We start from the raw sequence: 23428 nt of genomic DNA, 5'->3' as shown, positions 1-23428 counted from the left end.
GTTTGCTGTAAGCAACGATGGCTACTCCATATTTGACATACATGTCCTTGTTAGGGGTGCCTTCCGGCGGTGCTGGATGACTGACCTCTAACAAACGGTCCGGTCCAAAACAATCAAACAATTTTTGAAGACAGGCATGACGTACAAGTGGTCAAAATAAATATCTCAATAGGTCATGGACAAAGGCCCGCACTACCTGTCCTTCGCTGCCTGCAATGAGGGAATATTCCTATTCTACGCTTGCTTGCAAGCAGGGAATACCTCAATTACTACCAATAACTTCAAAGAACGGAATACTAGTATTCGAGCAAACAATTTCAATACAATCAGACAATCGGTTTTGTCGTATATCACGACCTTACCCGGACCGCTATGGACAGTTTCTTCGTCGTCCCCTTCCAGCGCCCGTTTGACCTCTCACTCCAAAAAAATGCGGCGTTCCTGTAAGGTCCCAGTCAGGACCGCAGGTCACTCGAGAGAGGTCCGTTCGGAACCGGTGAAGTTCGGTTGATCGGCAACCAAACGAGGGTCTCTTTCAGGCAGGTGCACTCCAATCGTTTAGATGTTCACTCCGTCGTTAGGACCTCTCTCACCGGACCCCCGTGTCGCTGATGGGCCCGACGTTGGTGCGCCAATTGATAAAAAGCAGCAAGACTCCCAAGACTTTCGATGCCGCTTGATGCAAACCACCTCTAATTCACCTTAATATTTAGCGATCAAATAACGAGGCAGGCACTGGAAATTGGAAGGCAAAGAACAGGTTTATTTCTCTAGAGGAGAACACATCGCTTCGGACACCGGGGCTATCGTCAAGAGGTGCTCTAACAACTTCTCCGCTGCTCAGTCTTTTATACACATTTCAGTTAGTTTATTGGTGGTCAAACATCCTTGGAATTCCTGCCTCCAGCAGGTTCCCACACAGACACAGCAGCTGTCGCCCCCCCCCCTCGATCAGATCTGAGGGTTTATGCTACTGATTAAATCAGACTTCTTTGTTAGTGCTACAAGTCCTGTTGTGTGGGGGCAATAAACTATGTCTGAAGGGGTCAGTTAGTGCCAGAGACTGGATTGAGAAGCAAGGTGCGGTCAGGGAGGTTATCAGGAGGCCTTGCTCATGTGCAGAGGATGAAAGGACAAATGGGTTTAGGGCGGGAAGTGGCTCCGGGGCTTTGTCACGAGGACAAGGTGTTATAACCCCAATATGTTTGTTCATGCTTAGTCAGGGTACTGGGGACTGGTGGCAGGTAATCCTAGTCTGGTATTTTTTGTCCCCCCCCGGCCACATGGTCACATTTCTCTGGGGGGTTTACTCCTGATTAGTTTTTTCTTTTTAGGCTTCTGGTTGGGACAGGTGCACAATTGAGGGGTCGTTGTTTATCCTTTGAGGCAGGTGCTTGTCAGTGGCCAGGAAAGTTTTGCATGAGTTTACAGAAGTTTGATTGCCATTGCCATTGGCGAACCACGTGGGAAGGGGGGGGGGGTGAATAATTTGTCACCTGGAGTAGGCAATAAGTTCTAGGTTAGGTATAGGAAGTTCATTTGGTTAGATGTGAATACATCCAGCCATAGGCTGCAGGGCCGGTTCTAAGATTTGCGAGGCCCTGGGCTGAAAGGGAATGTGCGAGGCCCCTCTAATGTAGATAAGTGGCCCCTTGCATGGAGACCATTCACAGACACTGTGGGAGGTCTATTGTCCAGCATTTTGTCGCCCCGCACAGTTTTGAGTTTGAGCCCACAAGCATTTCTCAAACCTGCAGTCCGATAGGTGTGAGAATTGCTTGTGGGCTAAAAGTTAAAGCTATGGGGGCGCCAAAATGATGGACAATGGGCCTCCCACAGCGTCTGTGAATGTGTCTCCTTTCAATTGAAGGGAGCGTCTCCCTCCCTTATGTATCAAGATACCATCCCTGAGAGGCCCGGGGAGGGGGTCCCCTCCATTTCAAAGAAAGGTAACACCTTTCTTTGAAATGGATCGCCAGGGAACCGACAGGACACATCACCCTTGCGTGGCCCATGCTGGTGGGCTGAGTGCGAGGCCCTGTGCAGCTGCCCACGCTGCCCATGCCTAGCGCCGGCCCTGATAGGCTGTAATGAAAAGTTAAGGTTGCTAACTGTTGAACTGCAGTACAATAGGTACTGGATGGTTGCGGGTGGGGTAGGTGGGTGGGACGGTAAGGGTGGGGTTAGAAGAATGGATAGTTTAGTTGATGTATAGCAAGGCTTTAGTTTTGTGGTGGCTCCTCCTTCATGGCGGAGGAGCATCGCCCCTTTGCAAGCCAGCAAAAAAAAAATGATAATAAAAGATGTTATTATCATTTTTTTTCTGACTGAGCCGATGCCAGTTTAGGGAGAGTGGAGCAGAGAGGAAGAGTGATCGGCACGGTAAGTGCCCATGTCGGTATGGCAGGACGTGTTAGGACGGCCAAACCAACATGCGCACTTTGGTTTCTCTAACTCAGCTGTATTCCACAACCGGGTGGAGAAATGGCACAGAATCTCTGTGCCTGAGAGAGATTCAGACCAGCCCACTCAAACCAATTCCGGCTCTTCTCTAATGCTTGGAATAGCATGAGAGCACCATCGTAATTGGGTGGGGAAGTTTGGCAGCCTGTTCTGTTTGGTGTGGGCTGTGTGGCAGAGGACCACCGTGGTGGCCGGCAGAGTCAGGTAAGACTATTTTATTTGTATTATCCTCCCCACACTTTATATAGCAGCAGCCGCCACTGCAGATTGCCCAGGAATTTATTGTGAGGTGCACCTGTTTCAATAAAGCGGTGTTCTTCACACAATTCAAATGATCAGTGGTTTGTGCTGCGCCCCTCTCTTCCAATGCTTTAATAGTCTATAAACCAGCTACCTTTCCAATCACTCGTTAACTTTATGCCTGGCATTGACGTTGTACAGTGTTACGCTGCCTTTTGGCTAAGTTTGTACTGCAGAAGATCCACATATACACTACTGATGCCACTGACTACTTGAATGACAATCTTACCATTACAAGTGGCTCTCCATACACCCACAAAAGGGACCTCTTTAGGCAAAAGAAGAAGTCCTAAAAAGAAAATAATTAAAAGGCCTTTCCCATGTATGCTCTGCGGATTTGGACCAATATCACCATATCGGACAGCCCAAACCCAGCTTCAAATGAAATTAGCAAACATCTGAATACTGAACTCTTTAAAATAAAATAATAATAATACATAATTTTGTTATGACAGTCCATAAACCATCTATTCCTCCTATTACATGTTGATTGTGTCAGGCGTTGACCCTGTATAGAATTCACAGCCTTTCGCTAGTTTTGCACTGTATAAATATTGCATACATACATATATAAAAACACACACGATGATGGATGGAATGTTGCACATTGGCAAAACATTCCCCACCAGTCACAGATCTGGGTTTAATCCATCATTATTTTGCTCACCAGGCCACCCCAGTTCAGACATGGCCGTATGCAAATCAGTCTTGACCCTGTGCCTCATGGGAACAGTCCAGCCCGAACTGCCAAGCCATGTCTTCCCTGGACTGGAATCAAGCATCCTAGGACCGGTTTCTGGCTATCAGCCGTCTTCAGCCAGGATAGCTTGACTCCAGTGGCTTAGCGAGTACGGGACCCACGTCTGGGCGTACCCTTCCTACATAGGGTGAACAGCAAAACATACAAGATGATGGACGGAATGTTGCACATTTGCAAAACATTCACCCCGTCACAGATCTGGGTTTAATCCATCGTATACATACATATATACCTAATGCAACCTGTAAACAAATTGTTAACATGTATTAAAGATATATGTTTTGAAGAGACATAGATCAAACCTTTCCAACTGGTGTGATTAATAATATGTTTCCAGCTGAGAGAAATTCAAAATATATTTGCTTATTGTATTACTGTTAATATATATGTTTTTATTGTGTTAATGATATTCACACCTAGAAAGTTGCTTTTTGGGAAGTAGCTTTGGCAATAGTCATTTTCTGTGATTTCACCTTGTTTGCAAATTAGAGGGGGCTCGTCCAGTCCCTTTCTGCCCAGGACCCCAAAAGTCCTAGAACCGGCCGTGCCTCTTTCTGGGAAGTTTTGGGCTTACTTCACTCGAACTGGCACTGCTGTTGCAGGTCACTCTCGTCACCCCTGGCCGGTATTTTTCACCCACACAACAGCAGTAATTTAAGGCCTCGCTTTTCATTTCTGGTTAGAAGCTCCACTCCGAGACCCCAGAAGGGGGCGGGCGGAGGGCGGGTTTCCCACCACGCCCCTTCTCGCCCTGGAGCGGTATCCGTGCACTTTCAGTTCTCGCCCTGAGTTGCAGCGGGTCGGCGCTGTGTGCGCTGTTTGTCGCCCGGGAAGGACACCGCTTGCGCGCGCCCTGTCCCTGTGGGCACCCTCCCGAGGCGCTCGCGCTGCTCGAGGCTGATGGCGGGAGGCTTCTGCGGCGGCAGTCCCCGTGCCTGAGGCGGCTCTCTGCTCTCCGTGTGACCCGTGCTTACGAGGCGGTCAGGAACGAGAGGTCCAGGCAGGTGTTGGGACAACACAAGGAGGCGAGATGGAGGCCAGGCTGCTGCTGGTGGCCGCCCTGTGCTGCGAGTACAGCCTGATCACACCCGGCTGCTGCGCTATGAGACCCAACGGTGAGACCCGCTCTGCTGTTCCCTGCGCCACAGGCATCCTGCGGCCCCTTTGTTCAGCAGCCTCCGGCGCCGGCTGTGTGCGAGCTGCGCAGAAAGTTGTCCACACGAGACTGGGCACGCGTCCCTTCTCTGTAGTTCTCAGTAGTTGGTAATTCTGCAAGAGTACGTTTGGAAGTTGTTTTGACAGCTTGGTATTTTTGTTATCTTATCTAACTGCCTGTGGCATTTCAACATTTATTTTTGAAAGAGGGGCAAAAGCGAGTTTGGAATTTGTTTTGCCTTTGTACATGCAGACGATGACCGTGAAAGAGCGGGCACCCCAACCACCCCCCCCCCCCCCCTTTTCGAACACCGAAGCAATATCGCCTGCTGTTGCTTCAGGCAACCCGTCTAGAGTCTCAGATTTTATGGTTAAATGTTGCATGCTTTAAAAAAACAAAAAAAAATATATATATATATATATATATATATATATATATATATATATATATATATACATACATACACTGTACATTGCGTTGGTCAAATTGTGATCTGGAACAGAAATAATGTCATTACTTTTGTAATTTGATTAAGTGCCTTTAATCATACTCGTCGGTACCATTTCCATAGGATATTTATTTGAGTGGGGTTGCAGGATAACATGTTGTATGTTCATTGATCGGAACACACAGCTCTGCCTTTACCTGTTCCTGCTGATGGTGCTTTGGTTGGGAACTACTTCATTTTATAGGGCACATGCCATTCTGTTCTTGAAAACACAACATATTAGCACGAAGTCCGCGAGGTTCCACAGAAGATACTTTCTAGAGTTTGGCACCAGAAGTTAATGTTTTAGAGGAACAATATTTCATCCCATTTAGACTCCCTTAAGTCCAGGGGACATGTATGCTGCTTTGTAAGATCCAAGGGCCATCTCATAGTTGGTCTTCCTTTTCACATGATTCTAATTTATAAGCGACCAGAAGTTTTACAATATACCTGAATCTGGCTTCCATCTAAATACCTTCCTCAGCATCTCAAACTCTCATATATCTGTCCTTAAACAAGACCCCCAGCAGTTTACACTCTGACATTTCTGTGAACTTAAGGGTGTTTTCTGCCCTGTCATCTGTACTGCATCCCCTAGGCTGGGAAATTTGCATGAAAACCTCCTCGTCTTATAGCCATCCACTAAATCTTCATGTGGTCCCTATAGTTTGGCATATTGAATTTCAGGTCTGTCCTCAAACTTCAGGATGACATCGGCCAGGTTTTCTGCATCACATCTTGTTTATCATAGAATGTTCTATAGAAGCTGTATAAGATTTTACCATGTTTGCAAGATAATTGTAGCTGTTCTATGTTGTCTCAGAATAACGAAACTGAGCAGCCAGGCCTTGCTACTCATGCTATTGCTATTTAACTTTATGCAATCCTAAACTGTGTTCATTCCAAGACTGAGACCCGTCTTTAGGTCTGGCGTTAAACAAGATCTTTTGATTTTATAAAAATATTTATAATATACTTGCATATTGGTGTTTTTAGCCACCTCCCTTCACCCAACGGTCTGTTGTTATGTCATACACATTTTGCTTCCACCCACTACAGCATACAGATAGGGGCAATGGGTCAGCCTGCTTCAGCCACTTGTAAAGTTAATTTTGAGTGCCTGTATTTTGTTGTCTCACAAGAAGCACACCAACAGGCAAGCTAGTTACCTTCAGTGCCAGTGCTTGTGTGTTTACTTCATAATTACTTAAGTGTTGCCTGTGTGTTTAGAGTCTGATGTGATAGTAGGACACTTCTGATTTACATTCCATCTTTATGTAATCCCATCAACTGCCAATGCTGTTATACATTTCTTTTGGATTGTTTTTACTTTTCTGACTGCCGCTATTTCACAACATATCATTGTATCCATTTGAAACTGTTCTGTATTAAGTTCTTCTTCTTTCCTTCTTCTTTTTTGTCTTTCTTTCTCTTTTTTTTTAATTCTTGTCTTTTATTACAACCTTATTTCATTGTTTTTTCTCTCTCCTTTCACTTGCTTTCTCATTTCCCTTTTCATTCCATTTTCTTTCCTTTCCTCTCTTTACTTGTTTCCTTCCTTTTTTTCTCTTTCGTTCCCTTTTTTCATTTGTTTACTTCCTTTTTTAGGTCTCGCCTGTCGATGCGCATCGAGCTTGCGAGCCTATTGCGGCTTAAACAACTTTTAACTAAGCAGCAAGGAATCGTGGCGATTCCTTGCAGTGCCCGTGACTTTTAAGCTCAATGCGCATGTGCATTGAGCTTAAAAGCGCGTGCACAGCCGCAATCACCGTCAGCCGCATTCCTCCGACACCTTTTGAAGTGAAGCTTAGCTTCACTTCAAAGGCCCGGCTTCTTAACACCCACATGCCGCTCTCCCCGCTCCGCCCCCTCCCCTGCCCGCCTTGTGCATTTCTTTCTCGGCCTTTAGTCGTCACTCTCCCTCAGAGCCTCCTCTCCACCCCCTCCCCTGCTGCTCTTTCACGCCCCCTCCCCTGCTGCTCTTTCACGCCCTCTCCCCTGCTGCTCTTTCACATCATTTTGAGCGCAAGTGAAAATAGGGCTGGAAATTTTGTTGCAGGGCTCGTTTTCATTGCTCATCATTGCGCACCTTTTTATTAGCTCAGCAACGAGCCCCACAGTTTCTTTTGAGCATTCAAGGACTCTGGCATGGGAAGCCTCAAGAACAGCGTGCGATGGCAACTCCTCCCGGTCTGGCCTTTGCACCCTATTGTGGAATTTGCGTCCCACCGAAGCCCGCCTCACCGGCTCTTCCAGCAGGCTGCTTCATGTAAAATCCCCCCCTTGCTCTACTTGTAATCACTTGACTGTAAGGGACGTCTGCAAATAGCAGTACACAACACAGTAAAACCAACATGCAGGGATTGGCAATTTAATTAAACTCACAATCTCGGATGTGCAGCTTGGGGCACTGCATGGTCTTTTGTTATGAGAAGCCTCGAGAACAGAACGCGGTAGCCCTTTCACCCAATCTGGGCATCGCAGCCTAGTCATGGAATTTGCGACCTGCTGAAGTTCCACCCAACGGCTCCTCATGCTGGCTGCTTCACAGGAACAAGCCTCTGCTCTATTTACAATCACTTGTTTATTTACATGACTGCCACGGGAAAATAAAGACGCCGATCAAAGGGGGTGAATAGAGAGGACCCTATTCCATTTACTGCTTGTTCTGAACGCCAGTTTCACTTTCGCGGTTGCGTCACTTTCACGGCCGCGCAGCCAATGCTTGTTTTTGTGAGCTTGGGAACTGAAGACACTCATTGCTTGATATTTTGATTTTATTTGTATTATGTTATTTATAGTATGTGCCTTTCCTTCCAGCTATCCGCTGCAGAAAGCCTGCATTCTTCCTTGTTTTAGCATTCTCCATTGTGTATCTCTCCTCTCGTGCTGCTGCTTGTTCCCGTGTGCGCCTCCCCACCCCATTCCATGTTGCACTTGCCCGTATACTTCTCCATGTTGCTTCCACCCTCCCCTGTCGTTCTGTGCCCCCCTGCCCTCCCGTGTGTTGCTTCCTTGTGTCACCCTCCACTTGTTGAATCCATGTCCCCCGCCTTCCCTGTGCTACTTGCGTGCCCGTCTGCCCTGCCCATGTTGCTTCAGTGACCACACCAGCCCCCATATTGAGTCTGATCCCCCTGTTGCTTCACCCCATTACTTCTGCTCCTGTTGCTTCCTCTCCATTTACACCCAATTAAAAAAAGTGTTTTGTTTTTAGTTATTGATTTGAATTTCTACAGTAACTAAAAAAAAAATATTTTTGTAGAGAGGATGCAGACTGCTATGCAAAAGTTTTTTGTTTTACTTCAGCCATGCTGCACAGCTTCAATGATGCTGCACAGTGTGGTATTCAACCATTGCCAAAGCCAATAAGTCACAACGATGATACCTATTGACTTTGCCAGTGTTTGTTGGAGTTGCCTTTATACAATGTTTAGGTTACAGTGTAGCATTGTAACTTTGAACAAGGAGTGCTTGGTTAGGTTGTGATTTAACCTCGTCGCATTCAAAACACAATACTCCCAATAAAATTTGTGCGCTTTTAGTTAAAAGCATGAAAATGTAACCAGCCATAAAAGTGAATGTTGTTTCAATTAGAATTTTTTATTTGAAACATTTGGCCACCACATTTAGGTCGTGGCCGTTTTTTTGTTTTTATTTTGTTTTTATGGTCTAGGCTTGCAATTAAAAAAAATTGCCATTTTGCTGAATTCCTAAGGCCATTGACTTTGCCAGTGCTTGCTTTTTTATAATGATTATGCTTCTAGTACATAAACATAAGTGCAAACAAGCTGTGTGCCATGGCGGCCGTGGCATAGGACTAGCAGCAGTATCAAGGCTCCGAGATAGGTTAGCGAAATATCACAGGAACATCAAAAGTGCTGAGGGGGCCAACAAGCATATACATGCTCTACAGCACCCACCCAACGACCAGGAAAGCACTTTTTATACTTTAATTTTTAATATGCTGGTCCTTAGTACACAAGTGGCATACAATAGTTTACTTGCACCTGCATCCTTCAGACTACAACTCCCTTTCAGGACTAGTTACATTTGCGTCTCTAACTGGATCTGCCCTTAACAGTACCAGTGTATACTTTCTGTCCATCTGTGGATTCCTTTGGCGTTTTACACCCCAGCACACTGCCCTCCAAGAAGCCTCGCTCCTCAATGAAGGGCTGAATGCCAGGGGTTGTGGCAGTGGCGGCTGGTGGATTTTGGAAGTTGTTTTGCTGGGCATACAGTAGCAAACGCCTCAGAGTTCAAAAGCACTCCATAGCACCCAGCTTCAGGCTTTGCCAACCCCTGGGCCGTGTACCTTCACAGGCTTTCAAATCATCCGTGAGCACATACCCTTAAACACGAGCTCAGGCATGCAAGCTAACATACACAGACACAGGCACGCACCCACACAGAGACAGTCATACAGACATACTCGTGCACTCCCCAGCACACAGATAAATACACACGGGCTGTTAAACACAATACGCATTAGCATAGCCAATAGGTCTCGCCTTTGGGACCTTATAAGTGTTTAACCATGCAACAGTTAATGTTGTTGCACCAAGGATATTGTGCTGCATAGCTAAATACTTATAAGATCCCAAAAGCGAGACCTATTGGCTATGCCAATGCAACGCCACTCAGCCACGCAACGCCACTCAGCCACGCAACGCCACTCAGCCACGCAACGCCACTCAGCCACGCAACGCCACTCAGCCACGCAATGCCACTCACACACGCAACGCCACTCACACACGCAACGCCACTCACACACGCAACGCCACTCACACACGCAACGCCACTCACACACGCAACGCCACTCATCCACGCAACGCCACTCATCCATTTGCAAAACGAAAAATGTCAAACTCTTCTATTGCGAGACCTATTGCATTTTCAATGCTTGTTCTTTCTTAATAGTTTTCCTTGCCTTCTTTTAATTGCTCTTTGTTTGTTTGTTTCATTCCAGACTGATTGATGTTTTAAGTAGTTCCATTCAGTGCCAGGGAGTTCTATATTAGTGTGTGTGTGTGTTTTTTTTTTTTTTAAGACAAAAAAAGAACGTTTTTGGCCTGAAGCAAATAATGTATTTTTGAAGATGAGCCCAAACAATAAAGTTCAGCGAAAACCATGACGAATTAAACAAAAATCGCCAGCAGGCTAGTCACCGGCCATCACCAGACCTAAAAGGCTTTGTCAATGCTTGTTTTATTCTGTGGTATGAAATATAGAGAGTTGTAACTATTAGTAGATGCAAATTGGACTACTTAGGCTGACAGCTTTCAATTGTGTATACTTTAAAGGAAACCATTTATAAATGGCTTCCCATATGAACGTACACATAGGCACACATATGTGGCCCTCTTCAAAGGGCTTGTGTTTAGATTTAATTAAAAAAACATTTTCAAGTGACTAACTATGTGTGCATGTATGGGTATCTATGTTTGTAATAATTTATTACAAAATAAGCATTGGTAAAGCATAGAAATTGGCAGCCAATGCAAAACTTACCAGCTTCACAAAAACTTGTTACACCTAGGTGTTTAGATAACAGAAAATGGGTCCCAAGAAGTAGCATATTGGCTTGTGAATTAAAAGGCGGACAAGCATTGGTGAAGCCTTTAGACTGGCTTTATTGTAATGCATTTAAATAGAAGCATTCATATACAGAAAACCATCCAAACATGCAGCTAGAACGCACTTTACAGTACACATGCACACAAAGGCCAACATTTAGGGTGGCACCCACACAGAGACATAGATTCATGCTCACAGAAAAACTACATATAGACAGACACAGAGAAATAGAAAGGCACATAGACAACTAACTCGCAGGTAGGCACACAGTCACTTAGGGCATATGTGTCCAAAGAGATGGACTAACTTCTTGCCCTCTTTTCTGACCTTTCCCTTTTACTTCTTCCCTTTCCTTCCCCTATCTTTAGTTTCTTAAATTTCTTTCTCTGCCTCTCCATTACTTTACTCTGTTTCCTGTTTTCCCTCCTTTACCCTAGAAATACCACAACTCGCAGTTTTGCCAGTGTTTGTTTTTAAATGCAGTAGATTGTAAGCAGAAACTGCAATACCATTGTAGCATCTCACAAACTGTGATTGGTGTACTTATGGATCTATATATTTATTACTTTTGGATCTATACATTTATTACTTTTACTTATTTATAACTTTTCTTCTAATTCAGCATATCCAATGCACTACCCTATTTTTCACCATATACAGCTCTCAATATTTCCTCTAGCTCAGCTCAGTCATCTCGAACCTCTTTCTACTACTCTTTCCAATGCCCCACCCTAGTTATCACCCTATAGTTCTATCAATATATCCATTACCTCCACTCTCTCATTCATCCCAAACCCCATACCACTACTATGATCCCCAAAATAACCCTTTCGAAACTCTTGCCTACTCCACCCCACCTTGCACCATCTCATACCTCTTTTTATTATTCCTATCCCCCAAAACATACCTTTCTAAACCCTCCCTCTGACTCTTCCCCCTCCACCTCCCTTTTACTCATTCCAAGCTTCCTCCTACTGCTATAAGCTCCAAAACAAACTATAACAATAAAAAAAACTCGAATTCTTTCCCTTCTATCCCTCCACTATTCTTTTCTTCCAAATAACAGACTAACATGTCCACCACTCAAATTTCATATTTCACTATAATAATTCACCACTAATCCTTTATGGGTTCTGGAGTAGTGTGCTACTCGCCGAATAAGCACTTCAACACCTCATCAAGGGTAGCAAACGCTATATAAAGGCAAGCCTTTTTCCCTCTTCCATCCCTCCACTATTATTCGCAATCCAAATAACAAAATAACATATCCACCGCTCAAATGACTTTCATATTTTCCCTATACTAATTCACCACTAATCCTTTATGGGTTCCAGAGTAGGGTGCTACTCGCCGATAAAGCACTTTGAGGCCTCGTCAGGGGGTAGTAAGTGCTATATAAATGCAATTACAATACAATGTTTGTGGCTTCATTCATGCTGTACTTTAAGGACTTAGCATAATTTCATATGAAGCTTGCACAAACCACTACGTAGAAGAATGAGGGATGTCACTGTTGCAATGGTACGGTAGTGCTCCCAAGTTATTTCTTTTCTGTTGTGTTGACGATAGGACACACTGCAACAAGTGATAAGCAGATGCTTTTAATGTGTGCATCACACCAACGATAGGACACACTGCAACATTCGGTAAACAAACGCATTCAGTGTGTGTAGCATAACAACGATAGGACATACTGCAACAAGTAAAAAGCAAGCACATTCAGTGTTTGTAACATGCCGACGATAGGACACACTGCAACAAGTGGCGGGCAGATGCATTCAGTGTGTGCAACATACTAACAATAGTATAAAACTGGAACAAGTGGCAAGCAAGCACATTTAGTGTGAGCAACATACCAACCATAGGACACACTACAACAAGTGGTAAGAAGGAGCATTCAGCCTTTTCAACACACCACAATAGGACACAGTGCAACAAGTGGTAAGCAGCCACATTCATTGTTTGCAACATGCCAACGATAGGACACACTGCAGCAAGCGGCGGGCAGATTCATTCAGGGTGTGCTTTTCTGTTCAGACACGCAGCCAGCAGGAATTTGGGGGATTTGAGGCTCAGTGCCGTACTATTACTAAATGTAATCTGTAATACCCCATTCTGAGTTGTTGTTAGATTGGGAGCATGCATCAAGGTTCAAAGGCAGTAAAGCTAGTCACTGTGCACCTTACCGTCAGACCCCGCAGCCCATCAAGATAACAAATATATGGTCTGTCATTTCACGATTTGCCTAGAGTTGAAAGTATTGTACTTTCTCAAGCTTTACATACATTAAGGTGTGTAGATGTACATATGTACTTAAACTAATAAGGATTTTTTTTGGTAACTAAATAATGGTTATTAATTATTACCAAACGCTCTCGTTTTAACAAATATCTCTCACATATTCAAACGTAAATCTCGCCATTTGCATGGAGATGTTTGCTCCAGAGACCTAGCCCACTGCGTTATTTTGCAAGGACAGGAACTTGTTACCTGCAATTACAACAAGAACCCCTGCTATAAACAAATAAACCATCTGGGGTATCTTCTCTAAATTCAGTGATCGCTTCAGGTTACATACAATCCTCGGTATCAGTCCGGCAATTGTAAGCTGTGTCTGAGACCTGCGGCCAGAAGTCAGGCGCGCGCACACAGTTTCTCTCATATGTTGCTCGCATTAACCTCCTGAGTTATCCTGCCTGAGATTTTGCTTGATGCCCATACATGTCTTCAGCGTGTCTTGACCCGCAGAGGGCGCAGGCAAGAAGGCAATAAGTCATGTTTCCTTTTACAGTACTAGCTGTGTGGATTTGATTGTATGGGGGTTTTGGTGGGTGGGCAACTGGGCCTCCGTGTGGGTGACCCAATTTTAACGTAAAAATCCACACGCAGCAAATGTGGCTAATTCCTTTATCACCCACACAATTCTCGACTGTTCATCAAATAAGCCTTGTATCTTTTCTGGGCGACCACGACTTCCGAAAAAACAAACTATTGACGTGATTTGTCCAAACAGGTCACTGTTCCTCCTCTGCGAACTTGTGACGCGTCGGAACGTGCCCTGCTCAAGAACAGCTGTGGGGCTGTGTATCTCTTCTCTCTTTTTCTGCTAAAAGTAAACCGCCTCAGACGCACTTCCTGTAAACAACCGGAGAGACTTAACACCCCACAGGGTGAACCAAACCTGTTTTGCATTCACGCCTCCAATCCAGAAAATGATATGAGTCGGGGTGTTTCGTCGTACAAGTTGGGCTACAAACTCCTTTTCTATCGATAATGCTTGCGTTAGAAGTTCCTTAAGCGCCTAAACTATGTGGTGCGCCACACGGCACCTACTCTGGTGATTTATGAATTCCTACATACGATTAATATGTGAATTCTGAACCTCTGCACATTTTCAGCCGCTAGCTTGTAAACGAAGCCGTACAAAAGAAGTGATTTGATACAGCAATGAAGAAACGTATAGCATAACAACCACTCTTCCCTGATGTGGTTTGTGGTATGACTTGCTGCAGTCTCCATAAACACAGTTTGGGCAAGTGTGTGTGATTATGCGGCGCGTGCTTTGTGGTAACTACCTGAAGCCGAATGTACGTGCTTAGCCACATGCTTTCTGTTGACTCTTTGATGTGCCTGTCTTCCTCAGTGAAGACTAAACCGGCAATGTTTGTTTCACTCGGTTAATTTCCCTCCCCCCCCCCATGTCTTTTGTCTGTGGTGTACCACCCTTCATCGGTTTGCATGCAGACGGAGGACGCTGTTAATGGAAGTTGGATGGCCGTGTCACATTAGTGCAGCATGACTGGGGCAGGTCCTTAATGTTTCTCACAGCAAACACAGCAAGATGATGGACAGAGTGCTGAAACTTTTCAACCACTCACCCACAGTCAAGAGATCTGGGTTAAATCCATTGTTCTATTGCTCACTGTTTGGACCCAGCCATATGCAAGTCAGTCTTGACCCTGATCCTCATGGGAACAGTCCAGCCTGAACTGCCAGGCCAGGTTCTCCCTGAACCATAAACCAGCATCCTGGGACCAGTTTTGTGGTAACACCCCTCATCAGCCACGCTAGCCTGAATCCAGTGGCACAGTGAGCAAGAAGGATGTATTAAAAACAGAACTGTGACTGGGGTGAGTGGTTGAAAAGCTTCAGCACTCTTCCATCATCTTGTTGTGTTTGCTATGTTCATACTAAGTTGGCAGGGTATGCCCAGACGTGCGTCCCATGCTCGCTATGCCTCTGGATTCAAGCTAGCCTGGCTGATGAACCGTTTCCAGGATGCATGTTTCCGGTCCGTGGAGGACCTGGCCTGACAGCTCGAGCTGAACTGAGGAGCAGGTTCAAGTCTTATTTGCATGTGGCTGGGTCCAAACTGAGGTGGCGAAATGAGCTAAAGAACAATGGATTAAACCCAGGTCTATGACTGGGAGTGAGTGGTTGAAAAGTTTCAGCACTCCGTCCGTCCATCTTGTTGTGTTTGTTTAATGTTATTTACCAGCCTGGGAATGTTAAATACTTTTCCTCTTAATTTGTTCACCACCAAAAACTCGTGGCCGGAGTAGGATCAGCTCCAAAGGCCTGCGTCCTAGTGACATCCGTGCCATGGGCTAGTTAAGAGGGCTGCATGGTTCCTTCTTCTCAACAAGGGAAGTGTGTTTGTCGTTCTACTGGACATTTGTGGACGGGCACGGCATTTACCTGTGATACTGGGTGGTGGGAGTCTGAAATTTCCCCACCGTTGCGGGGTGTACGGTGTGTTCAAACCCCCCCCCCCCCCTATAAAATGTGACGAGCGCTGGCGAGGTGCATAATGAGGATAATGGTTTTAAGGAGGGTGTGTCTGGTGCCAGTGGAATGTGGACCGTACTCTGGACATGAACAGCATTCTTGATGTCATGAAGGACTAGAACCATTGACAACAACACAAGAAAATCCGATTGGAGCAGTTCTGATGCTGCAGTCTGCCTCCAAGGTCGCAACACATAATGCGCCTGCCCCTACTTGTTAGAATTTATGTTTCAGAAGTTGATATATATTTACACATTTGCCTGTTATAGACGAATATCTGCTGAAGAAGGACTGCTGGGAAATATAAACAGATACATCTCTGAGCATCTTCTCTGGGAAACCGCCTATACAATGTGGTGGTTACCATGCGTATTCCTTTACTACCATATGCGTTTTTACCATGCACATACCTTTTCCCACACGTCTTTACAACAATAATATGAGCAGTTTGCAGGTAAGGGTGAGTGATATATATTCTTATTTTTCCGTTTTTGTCTCTCTGTGCGGACGGATTTGGCGCCCGCTCCTCCGTAGGTGGTGCCTTCTCACTAGCAGGGCCATGCCGGCAACTATTATTCAAGTTTCTGTCGCTGTGTGGGCAAAGATTGAGAACGTACTCGTGAAAAGCTTTTCTCTTTTTTGCTTATTTCATTCAGGTACAAATGCTCAACAAGTTTCTATCCGTGCTTGGACATTGATCACGGATTACATTCATTTTGTCCCTCACCATTGTTGATTTCCCCTTTGAAATGTCCGCACTTCCATATTCTACCCATGGTATTATGAGAGATCAAGTTCGTTCAAATGTCCTCAAGTGGCTTTTTTGCAAAGTGCTCTCGTGTTCTTGTGCAAATATCATCACAACATTTTATTAATTCAAAGTGCTCGATCTTAGTAGAATGGGTGAAAGTTCCTTAAAAACAAATTAAAAGGCTCAATTACAGGCATTTCGCTCAGTTTTTAACGAGGCATATTTTGTTAAAAAAAATAATTCTGAGGCTGTTCATAGATGTTTCTTTTTACTTTATAACCGTGCAAAGATTTTCCCTCCCCAATGTGATATTTTAAGTCTAAGAAATTAGCAATTTTCAGGGAAAGCCATATCCCATTCTGGGGTGTAGTAAACTCCCTGCAGATATTTAAAATGAAGGAGGCCGTGCCGCCCATTTAGGGACGCTCGTCGCCTCGCAGCAGAATCTCCAAATGTTATCATCAATGTTTATACTCCGCTCCCTCTGCCACTCTAGTCTAGGCTTTGTGTAAAAGTGTTTGCGGTAAGCCTGTGCAATGCCATAGACCCTGCACACCAACTTTACTGGAGTTTCTGCCTGGAGTATAAGTGTAAGCAGGGTAACCTCAGGGGGCTCAGCCATACCATCACCCAGAATCTCACGAAGGGCATGTCACACCCTATGGAACTGAAATTGCACTAATGGAGTGGGAGTAGTGCCCGCCGGTACTGCTTCATTCCATGTACGGGCTTTCCCATCTAGGAAAAGATTGCCTACCACTGTGATGTTCTAAAGTTTGCAGTGCCCTCGTCACCGCCCTGTCTCCACACTCTTGCAGACAGGAGCACCAGGCCAGCGGAGTGAGCGGGAGTAGAGGATATTGCAGTCCTGGCATTTGACCAAGTCTTGCCAGATGTGGACCATGGAGTTTATAGAGTCGAGAATTCCCATGCGGCGATCTGGGGGACGGAACAAACTCGTGGGTAATTCGGAGGGAGAGACTGCTACCTTCTCAACATGTAAATGCAGAGGATCTTGCATCTGATGAATCCAGTGAAATGAGTGTGAGCTTTGCGCAACCTTATAATACAGGTCTAGAACCGGGGCTCCCAGCCGACCTACATAGTAAGGGAGAGTTAAGCCCTTCCACTGTACTCTAGGCTGTTTGCCTGCCCATGCCAGTTTAGTTAAAATAGTGGTGATAGTTTTAAATAAATTAACCGGGAGGACCATTGGTATGTTTAAAAATAGAAACCTCTGCAGTATCACCATCTTTATCAACGAAACCAGCCACGAGCGTTAATGGTAAACGGGTCCATCGTTCTACATCGTCTTCTAGTTTAGCAATTGCCCTTCCATAGTTCTCCTTCAATATCACCTCCGGGTCCGTATGAATTTGCACGCCCACATAGCGCACAGGCTCCGTAGTCCAGATTAAAGTAATGAACTTGGTCCAATTCATTTTCAACCCGGAACTGGGAGAATGGTGCTAACCTCATACCTGCAGCCACAGGCACATACCAAGACATATACACAGTAATCCCTTTTAAATGTGATACATTTCTTGATTTTGCCAGTTTTGTATGTAGGTAGTAAAAATGTCTTTGTATTTTTGCTGGTCCTGCAAGCTTTCAAATGCCCACACTTGTAAAAACCGTGTTTTTCCTCTCTGCTTTTGTCTGCCCATATGGCTATTCACCAGCATGTCCCTCTGGCACATCAATTTCCGGTAGGTTAACAGAGGATGAGGATTCACCTTTTCCCCTATAACAGGGTCACTCTTGACTAGGTACCAATGACTGTTTATCATGTTTCTAATGGTGGGGGATTCAGTGTTAAAAGTGGTGATCATCCTCAATTTATCACCCTCACTCTCGTCCTTCTGTTTTTTGACCAGTAGGCTTTCTCTGGAGAGATTGGCTGCTTTGGCAGTTCGAAGTAGCTTGGATAGATAGCCCCTAACCTTCGGATCACCCGCTTCTCTTCCTCCTCAAACACCTGTTGCATGCTACAATTCCTCTTGGCCCTCAGAATCTCAACAAACTGAATGCTTCACTTTAGTTTCTGCGGATGGTGACTGTGAGCATGCAATACATTATTGCCTGAGAGATTTCCCTAAAAAGGCAAGTCTATATGGTGTCATTCTCAATCCTGACATATACGTCCAGGAAATCTATTTCTGTCTTATGTATCTTGTGGATAAAACATAAGTTCAGGTTGTTAGTCGAGATGCGTGCTAAGAACCTCTCTAGTTGTACTTGGGCTGTTGCCAGATCACAAACAAATCATCAATGTACCTCGTCCAGAAAATGATGTGCTTCATCGTATGTTCATTCGCCTTAGTCCACACATGTTTGTACTCTTACCAGCCCATGAATATTCCTGAATAGCTTAACATAAAGCAACTGCCCATTCTGGTCCCGACCAGTTGTCTATACTATGTGTCTTCAAATAGAGAACATGTTTTCCAAACAAAGCAGGAGCGTGTCAATTAGCATCATGGAATGACCATCCAAATAGATTGATTTGTTCCTGAAAAAAGGTCTACATGCTAACATTCCTAAATCATGCTTGATGCAAGTGTACAGAGAGACAACGTTTGTCTTTAATAGCCAGTAACTGGATTTCCAGGGGAAACCCCCCAACCTTGATTATAAAGTCTGTACTGTCCCTGCAGTAGGAGTCGAGACTCAAGACGTATGGGAGTAGAAAAGAATCAAGGTACATGGATGTGTGTTCTAGTAAGCTGTTGTTGGCCAAGACATTAGGCCTCTCTGGTGGACTATTCTTGCCCATGTGCACTTTCGGCAACACATGAAAGCATGGAGCAGTGGGTTTATTGATGTGTAAGAACTTGTATTCCTCTGTGTCATGTAAGCCCTTTTCCCTCCACTCTAGGAGCAATTAAGTATGGATCGTCTGTTTGTACGCTTCCACTGTAGTTACATCATAACTGCCTGAGGCCATGAGCTGTCTATATGCCGCTCGTTTGTATATGCAATGTCCCACAAAACTACATTGCACCCCTTGTCTGATGATTTAATAAGGAAACTCAGATCTTTACTTGGGGTGTCCAATGCCAACCTTTGTCCTTTAGGTAAATTCTGTGCAGGGTTGTCCTTGGTGGCCTGCCATATCTTCATAAGCTCACCTGTGATCACTTCATGGAAAGTGTCTGCTATCATGCAGTGTCTTTGGATTTTATCTCGATTTAGGTTTAAATTTTCTCAAAACTGTATCACCAGTCTCCATTCCGAGAAACCACAGGATTTCCCGCTCAAATGCCCATCCCTTAGTATCCTGAACTTGGGGGCGCATTTCTCATTTGGATTTGAGACGGGCTCATGCACCCGTAACTCGCACTGGCCCCTCTTGGTGAACGTGACCGGCTGTTTGCAAGGAATCCTTTATGTAAATGTGTGTGTGTGTGTATTTGTGTGTGTGTGTTTATTTGTGTGTGTGTGTATTTGTGTGTGTGTGTGTGTGTGTGTGTGTGTATATATATATATATGAGGCAAAGAGAAACTTATTTCATTCTTTCGTTAGATACCAGAGTTCCAAATGGATTAAACATTCATGAAGATCTGTACAATTTTCTATAATTTTTGTGCCCTTCCCTTATGATGTACTTATTTTTTAGGTCGAGCAGAGTATCTGCTCGAGACCTATTGCTGCCCGTATTTGGGAATGTAGACACGAGAGGGGCACGAGCGCAGATTTCACCTCGTGGGCGCGCACGGCGCCGTGCCCCTCCCGTGCCTCATATTCCCATGCGCAAACATACTCACACAGCCACACTCACGCATGCACACATACACAGCCACACGCATACACAGGCACACACACACACTGCATACACACACGCACCCCCCCTTAAACAGACACACACGCGCACACAGACAGACGCACGCACACACAGACACACGCAGACACACGCGCGTACACCCCCACCCCCCGGGCTCCTCTCCTCTTAGGCATGTTCGCCCCTTTCCGATGTTCTTCACGACGGGACTTCAGCTGCCGGACCTGGTAGGGCGGGGGCTGCCCGCGCATGAGCGGCATTTCTAACCGGGGTTCTTCACAATAAAAGTTAGAAATCCCGCGCATGCGCGGGCAGCCCCTGCCCTACCATGTCTCGTCACAGAACACGTAATACACCCTGTGGATAACCTGTGAGGCCGTTTTACTACCCTCATTTCTACGCTATGTCTAATGCTTTTTTGTTTTATTTTCGTTTGCGGCCGCCAATGCTTTTCTTGTTGCCACTTTGGTGCTGAAGGTAGACAGGAGGTGGCACACGCGGACAGGAGATGTGCACTCCGTACGCGTGCACATCTCCTGTCCCGGAGGCTGGTGTTAACAAGCGCGCACATCGCGCGTCTTTCACTTTCCCTCCCTCTCCCCCCGCTGTCGGCTCCACTGAGACAGCTCGTCTTACATGCAACGCATGTAAACACTGGCAAGAAAACCCCCGATTAGAGATTGATCTTTCCCTGAAGTGAGCAAAGTCTATCGGACTGGCCTTTGTATACAATGCAGTGGAACTTTCAATATAGCTAGACCACGATAACAGCTGACTAACTTCTTCACAGCAATAAAATAAGAGAACCGCATGTGTTCTGTAGTGAACAGACGCAGTTTATTTCATTTTAAAACCCGACTTACTGCATGTTTACTTAGCCGATGGGGTTCAGAAGAGGCCTCTCACAGTTCGCTGTCGGTTTCGTTTTGAGTCACCCTGTTGACGAGCACAGCGTCGGAGCACAGGTAAAGTCCGCGCTATATAATTTTTTTTAGGTCGAGCTACAGGTTGCTAGTAGCACCCACCATGTTTTTCTTTTTACTGTTTGCAAAACCTTCAGAGAGTTCGGAGGAATATATGAGGATTGTGTGTCTGAGAGACGGGCATATGGGTGTTGTATTCAGAAACTCAGAATGTTTGTGGCAGGGAGGTGGGATTTGTGTGAGGTGGGCGCCTTTGTGACTGAATTCGCATGGGAGCGGTCTCACCCGTGAGGGGTGTCTGTGGTGGAGTGTTCGCGGACCTCTCCGAACGGTGACGTCCGAGATGGTGTCTGTGTGATAGGCGACGTCCGGGGCTCCCTACAAGGTGGGAATGTATCTATTCCGGGCTAGTGGATCCTTTCCACATGTGTCTAGACAAACAGATCGTTGGTTGGCCGTAAATGTAGTGATGGCCATTCAATTGTGAAGTCACGTTTTTCCTGAAACAAATACATGTTTGAGATTTTTCCTCCATTTTTATCGACACTGGGTTTGTTTTTAGCCAGCATATTCAGTCGGCTCTCGTTTGTAGGTAAATAAATCCCCTTGCCATCCTTATTGTTCCACGACATAACAATGCATAATTTTCTTTACTTACCCTTATCCTCAGTAAATTGGTTGCTGCGCGTAATTCAACACCATTCAAAATTCTGTATTGTTTTAAGTCAAACCATATTAGCCAGGAAGCTCTTTAATTAAGCAATGCTTCCTCAGTACGGCTGTTTTTACTCTGACATGTAAACTTGCATTTTTTCCAACTTTTTTGCACAGTCATACGTTTTATTTTTTCACTTTTAATTTGTCTCTTCCATTACTGGTGTGAAAGGTCAGCTTGCTGCCCTAATACAGAAACTTTGCTAAATTATGCTTAAAGGTGTGAATGTTGTTTTCAATAGCGGCAATTTGACCTGAAGGTTTCGGAGAGCTTTACAAGAGCACCACTTGCTTTGCAGACGGACACATTCATTTTGATCGTTTTGTTTGCGCAGGGAGAATAAGTGATTTGCCCAGAATCCCAGGATATAGAGCGTCCCTGTCGATACTCCAGCCCAGGTCCCCTGCGTCGAGGTCGACCGCTCTAGCCGTTAGGCCACAGGATTACCCTTGTCTGTTTTTGTCATGTTTCACCCTTTCTTTGCTGGTTGTTGCCTACATACTGATAATGATTTAGTGACAAATAACGTTGAGCCTAACTGCTGTCAACGCTGTGTTAATAAATTTGCAAATAGCTAAGCTTCTCCCTTTTTATTGAATCGTTTGGATAGACTTTTCATCCATGAGCAAATTGTTACCGGATAACGGCCATTTTCGTGTCTCCTATGTCTTTGCACATGGCCATGTCAACAACGCCCACAACAGCAAGGAACTATTCAACATCGTCAAAGAATTTACCAACCCCACCGCCGGCACCAACGACATCACTCCCTCCCAAGACCTCTGCAACTCTCTATCCTCTTTCTTCCACAACAAAATCGGCGACATACATAACAGCTTTGAAAACCAGTCCGAAGAACAGACCACTCCACCCACCGCCGAACCAAAACAGCACTCTCACAACCTTTACGCCTGGAACCCAATCACTACTGAAGACACCATTCGCCTGATGAACTCCATCCACTCAGGTTCACCAACCGACCCATGTCCCCACCACATTTTCAACAAAGCAGACTCCATCATCGCACCCCATCTCCGCGATGTCATCAATTGTTCCTTCAATTCCGCCACCTTCCCGGAAAGCTGGAAACATGCCGAACTCAGCGCCCTTCTGAAGAAACCCACAGCAGACCCCTCTGAACTTAAGAACTTCGGCCCCATCTCACTCCTCCCATTCCCTGCCAAAGTCATTGAGAAAGCCGTCAATAGTCAGCTCGCCGCCTTCCTTGAATCCAACAACTCCCTCGACCCCTCACAGTCCGGCTTCCGAGCCAAACACAGCACCGAAACCGCCCTCATCGCTGCCACAGACGACATCCGAACGCTACTGGACAACGGAGAAACAGTTGCCCTCATCCTACTTGACCTCTCCGCCGCCTTCGACACAGTCTGTCATAGCACCCTCATACAACGCCTCAGCAACGTCGGAATACAAGGAAAAGCATTGGACTGGATCATCTCATTCCTCGCCGGAAGAACCCAGAGAGTCCGCCTCCCCCCTTTTAGATCAGAGGCCACCGAAATCATCTGCGGCGTACCACAAGGATCATCACTCAGTCCCACCCTCTTCAACATCTACATGAGTCCCCTCGCATCCATCGCGCGACAACACAACCTCAACATCATCTCCTACGCAGACGACACCCAGCTGATCCTCTCCCTCACCAAAGACCCAAAGACCGCTAAAACCAATCTACACGAAGGAATGAAAGAAGTAGCCG

The 23428-nt window shown here is 45.5% G+C and overlaps 1 protein-coding gene across 1 annotated transcript in view; it reads left to right on the top strand.

Moving 5' to 3' along the window:
* Window positions 1-4292: 4292 nt before the first annotated feature.
* The window catches only part of F2R (coagulation factor II thrombin receptor), a 220770-nt gene continuing 201634 nt past the window's right edge, over window positions 4293-23428 (top strand). The window contains exon 1 of the mRNA XM_078675226.1: window positions 4293-4638. Coding sequence (XP_078531352.1) covers window positions 4554-4638 — 85 coding nt within the window. The 5' untranslated portion in view covers window positions 4293-4553. The remainder of the gene's footprint in view (window positions 4639-23428) is intronic.

Source organism: Lissotriton helveticus, chromosome 2_1 (genome assembly GCF_964261635.1).
Source record: "Lissotriton helveticus chromosome 2_1, aLisHel1.1, whole genome shotgun sequence".
NCBI classification, from domain to species: domain Eukaryota; kingdom Metazoa; phylum Chordata; class Amphibia; order Caudata; family Salamandridae; genus Lissotriton; species Lissotriton helveticus.
The sequence above is the reverse complement of the archived record's forward strand: the minus strand, read 5'-3'. Positions and strand labels throughout refer to the sequence as shown.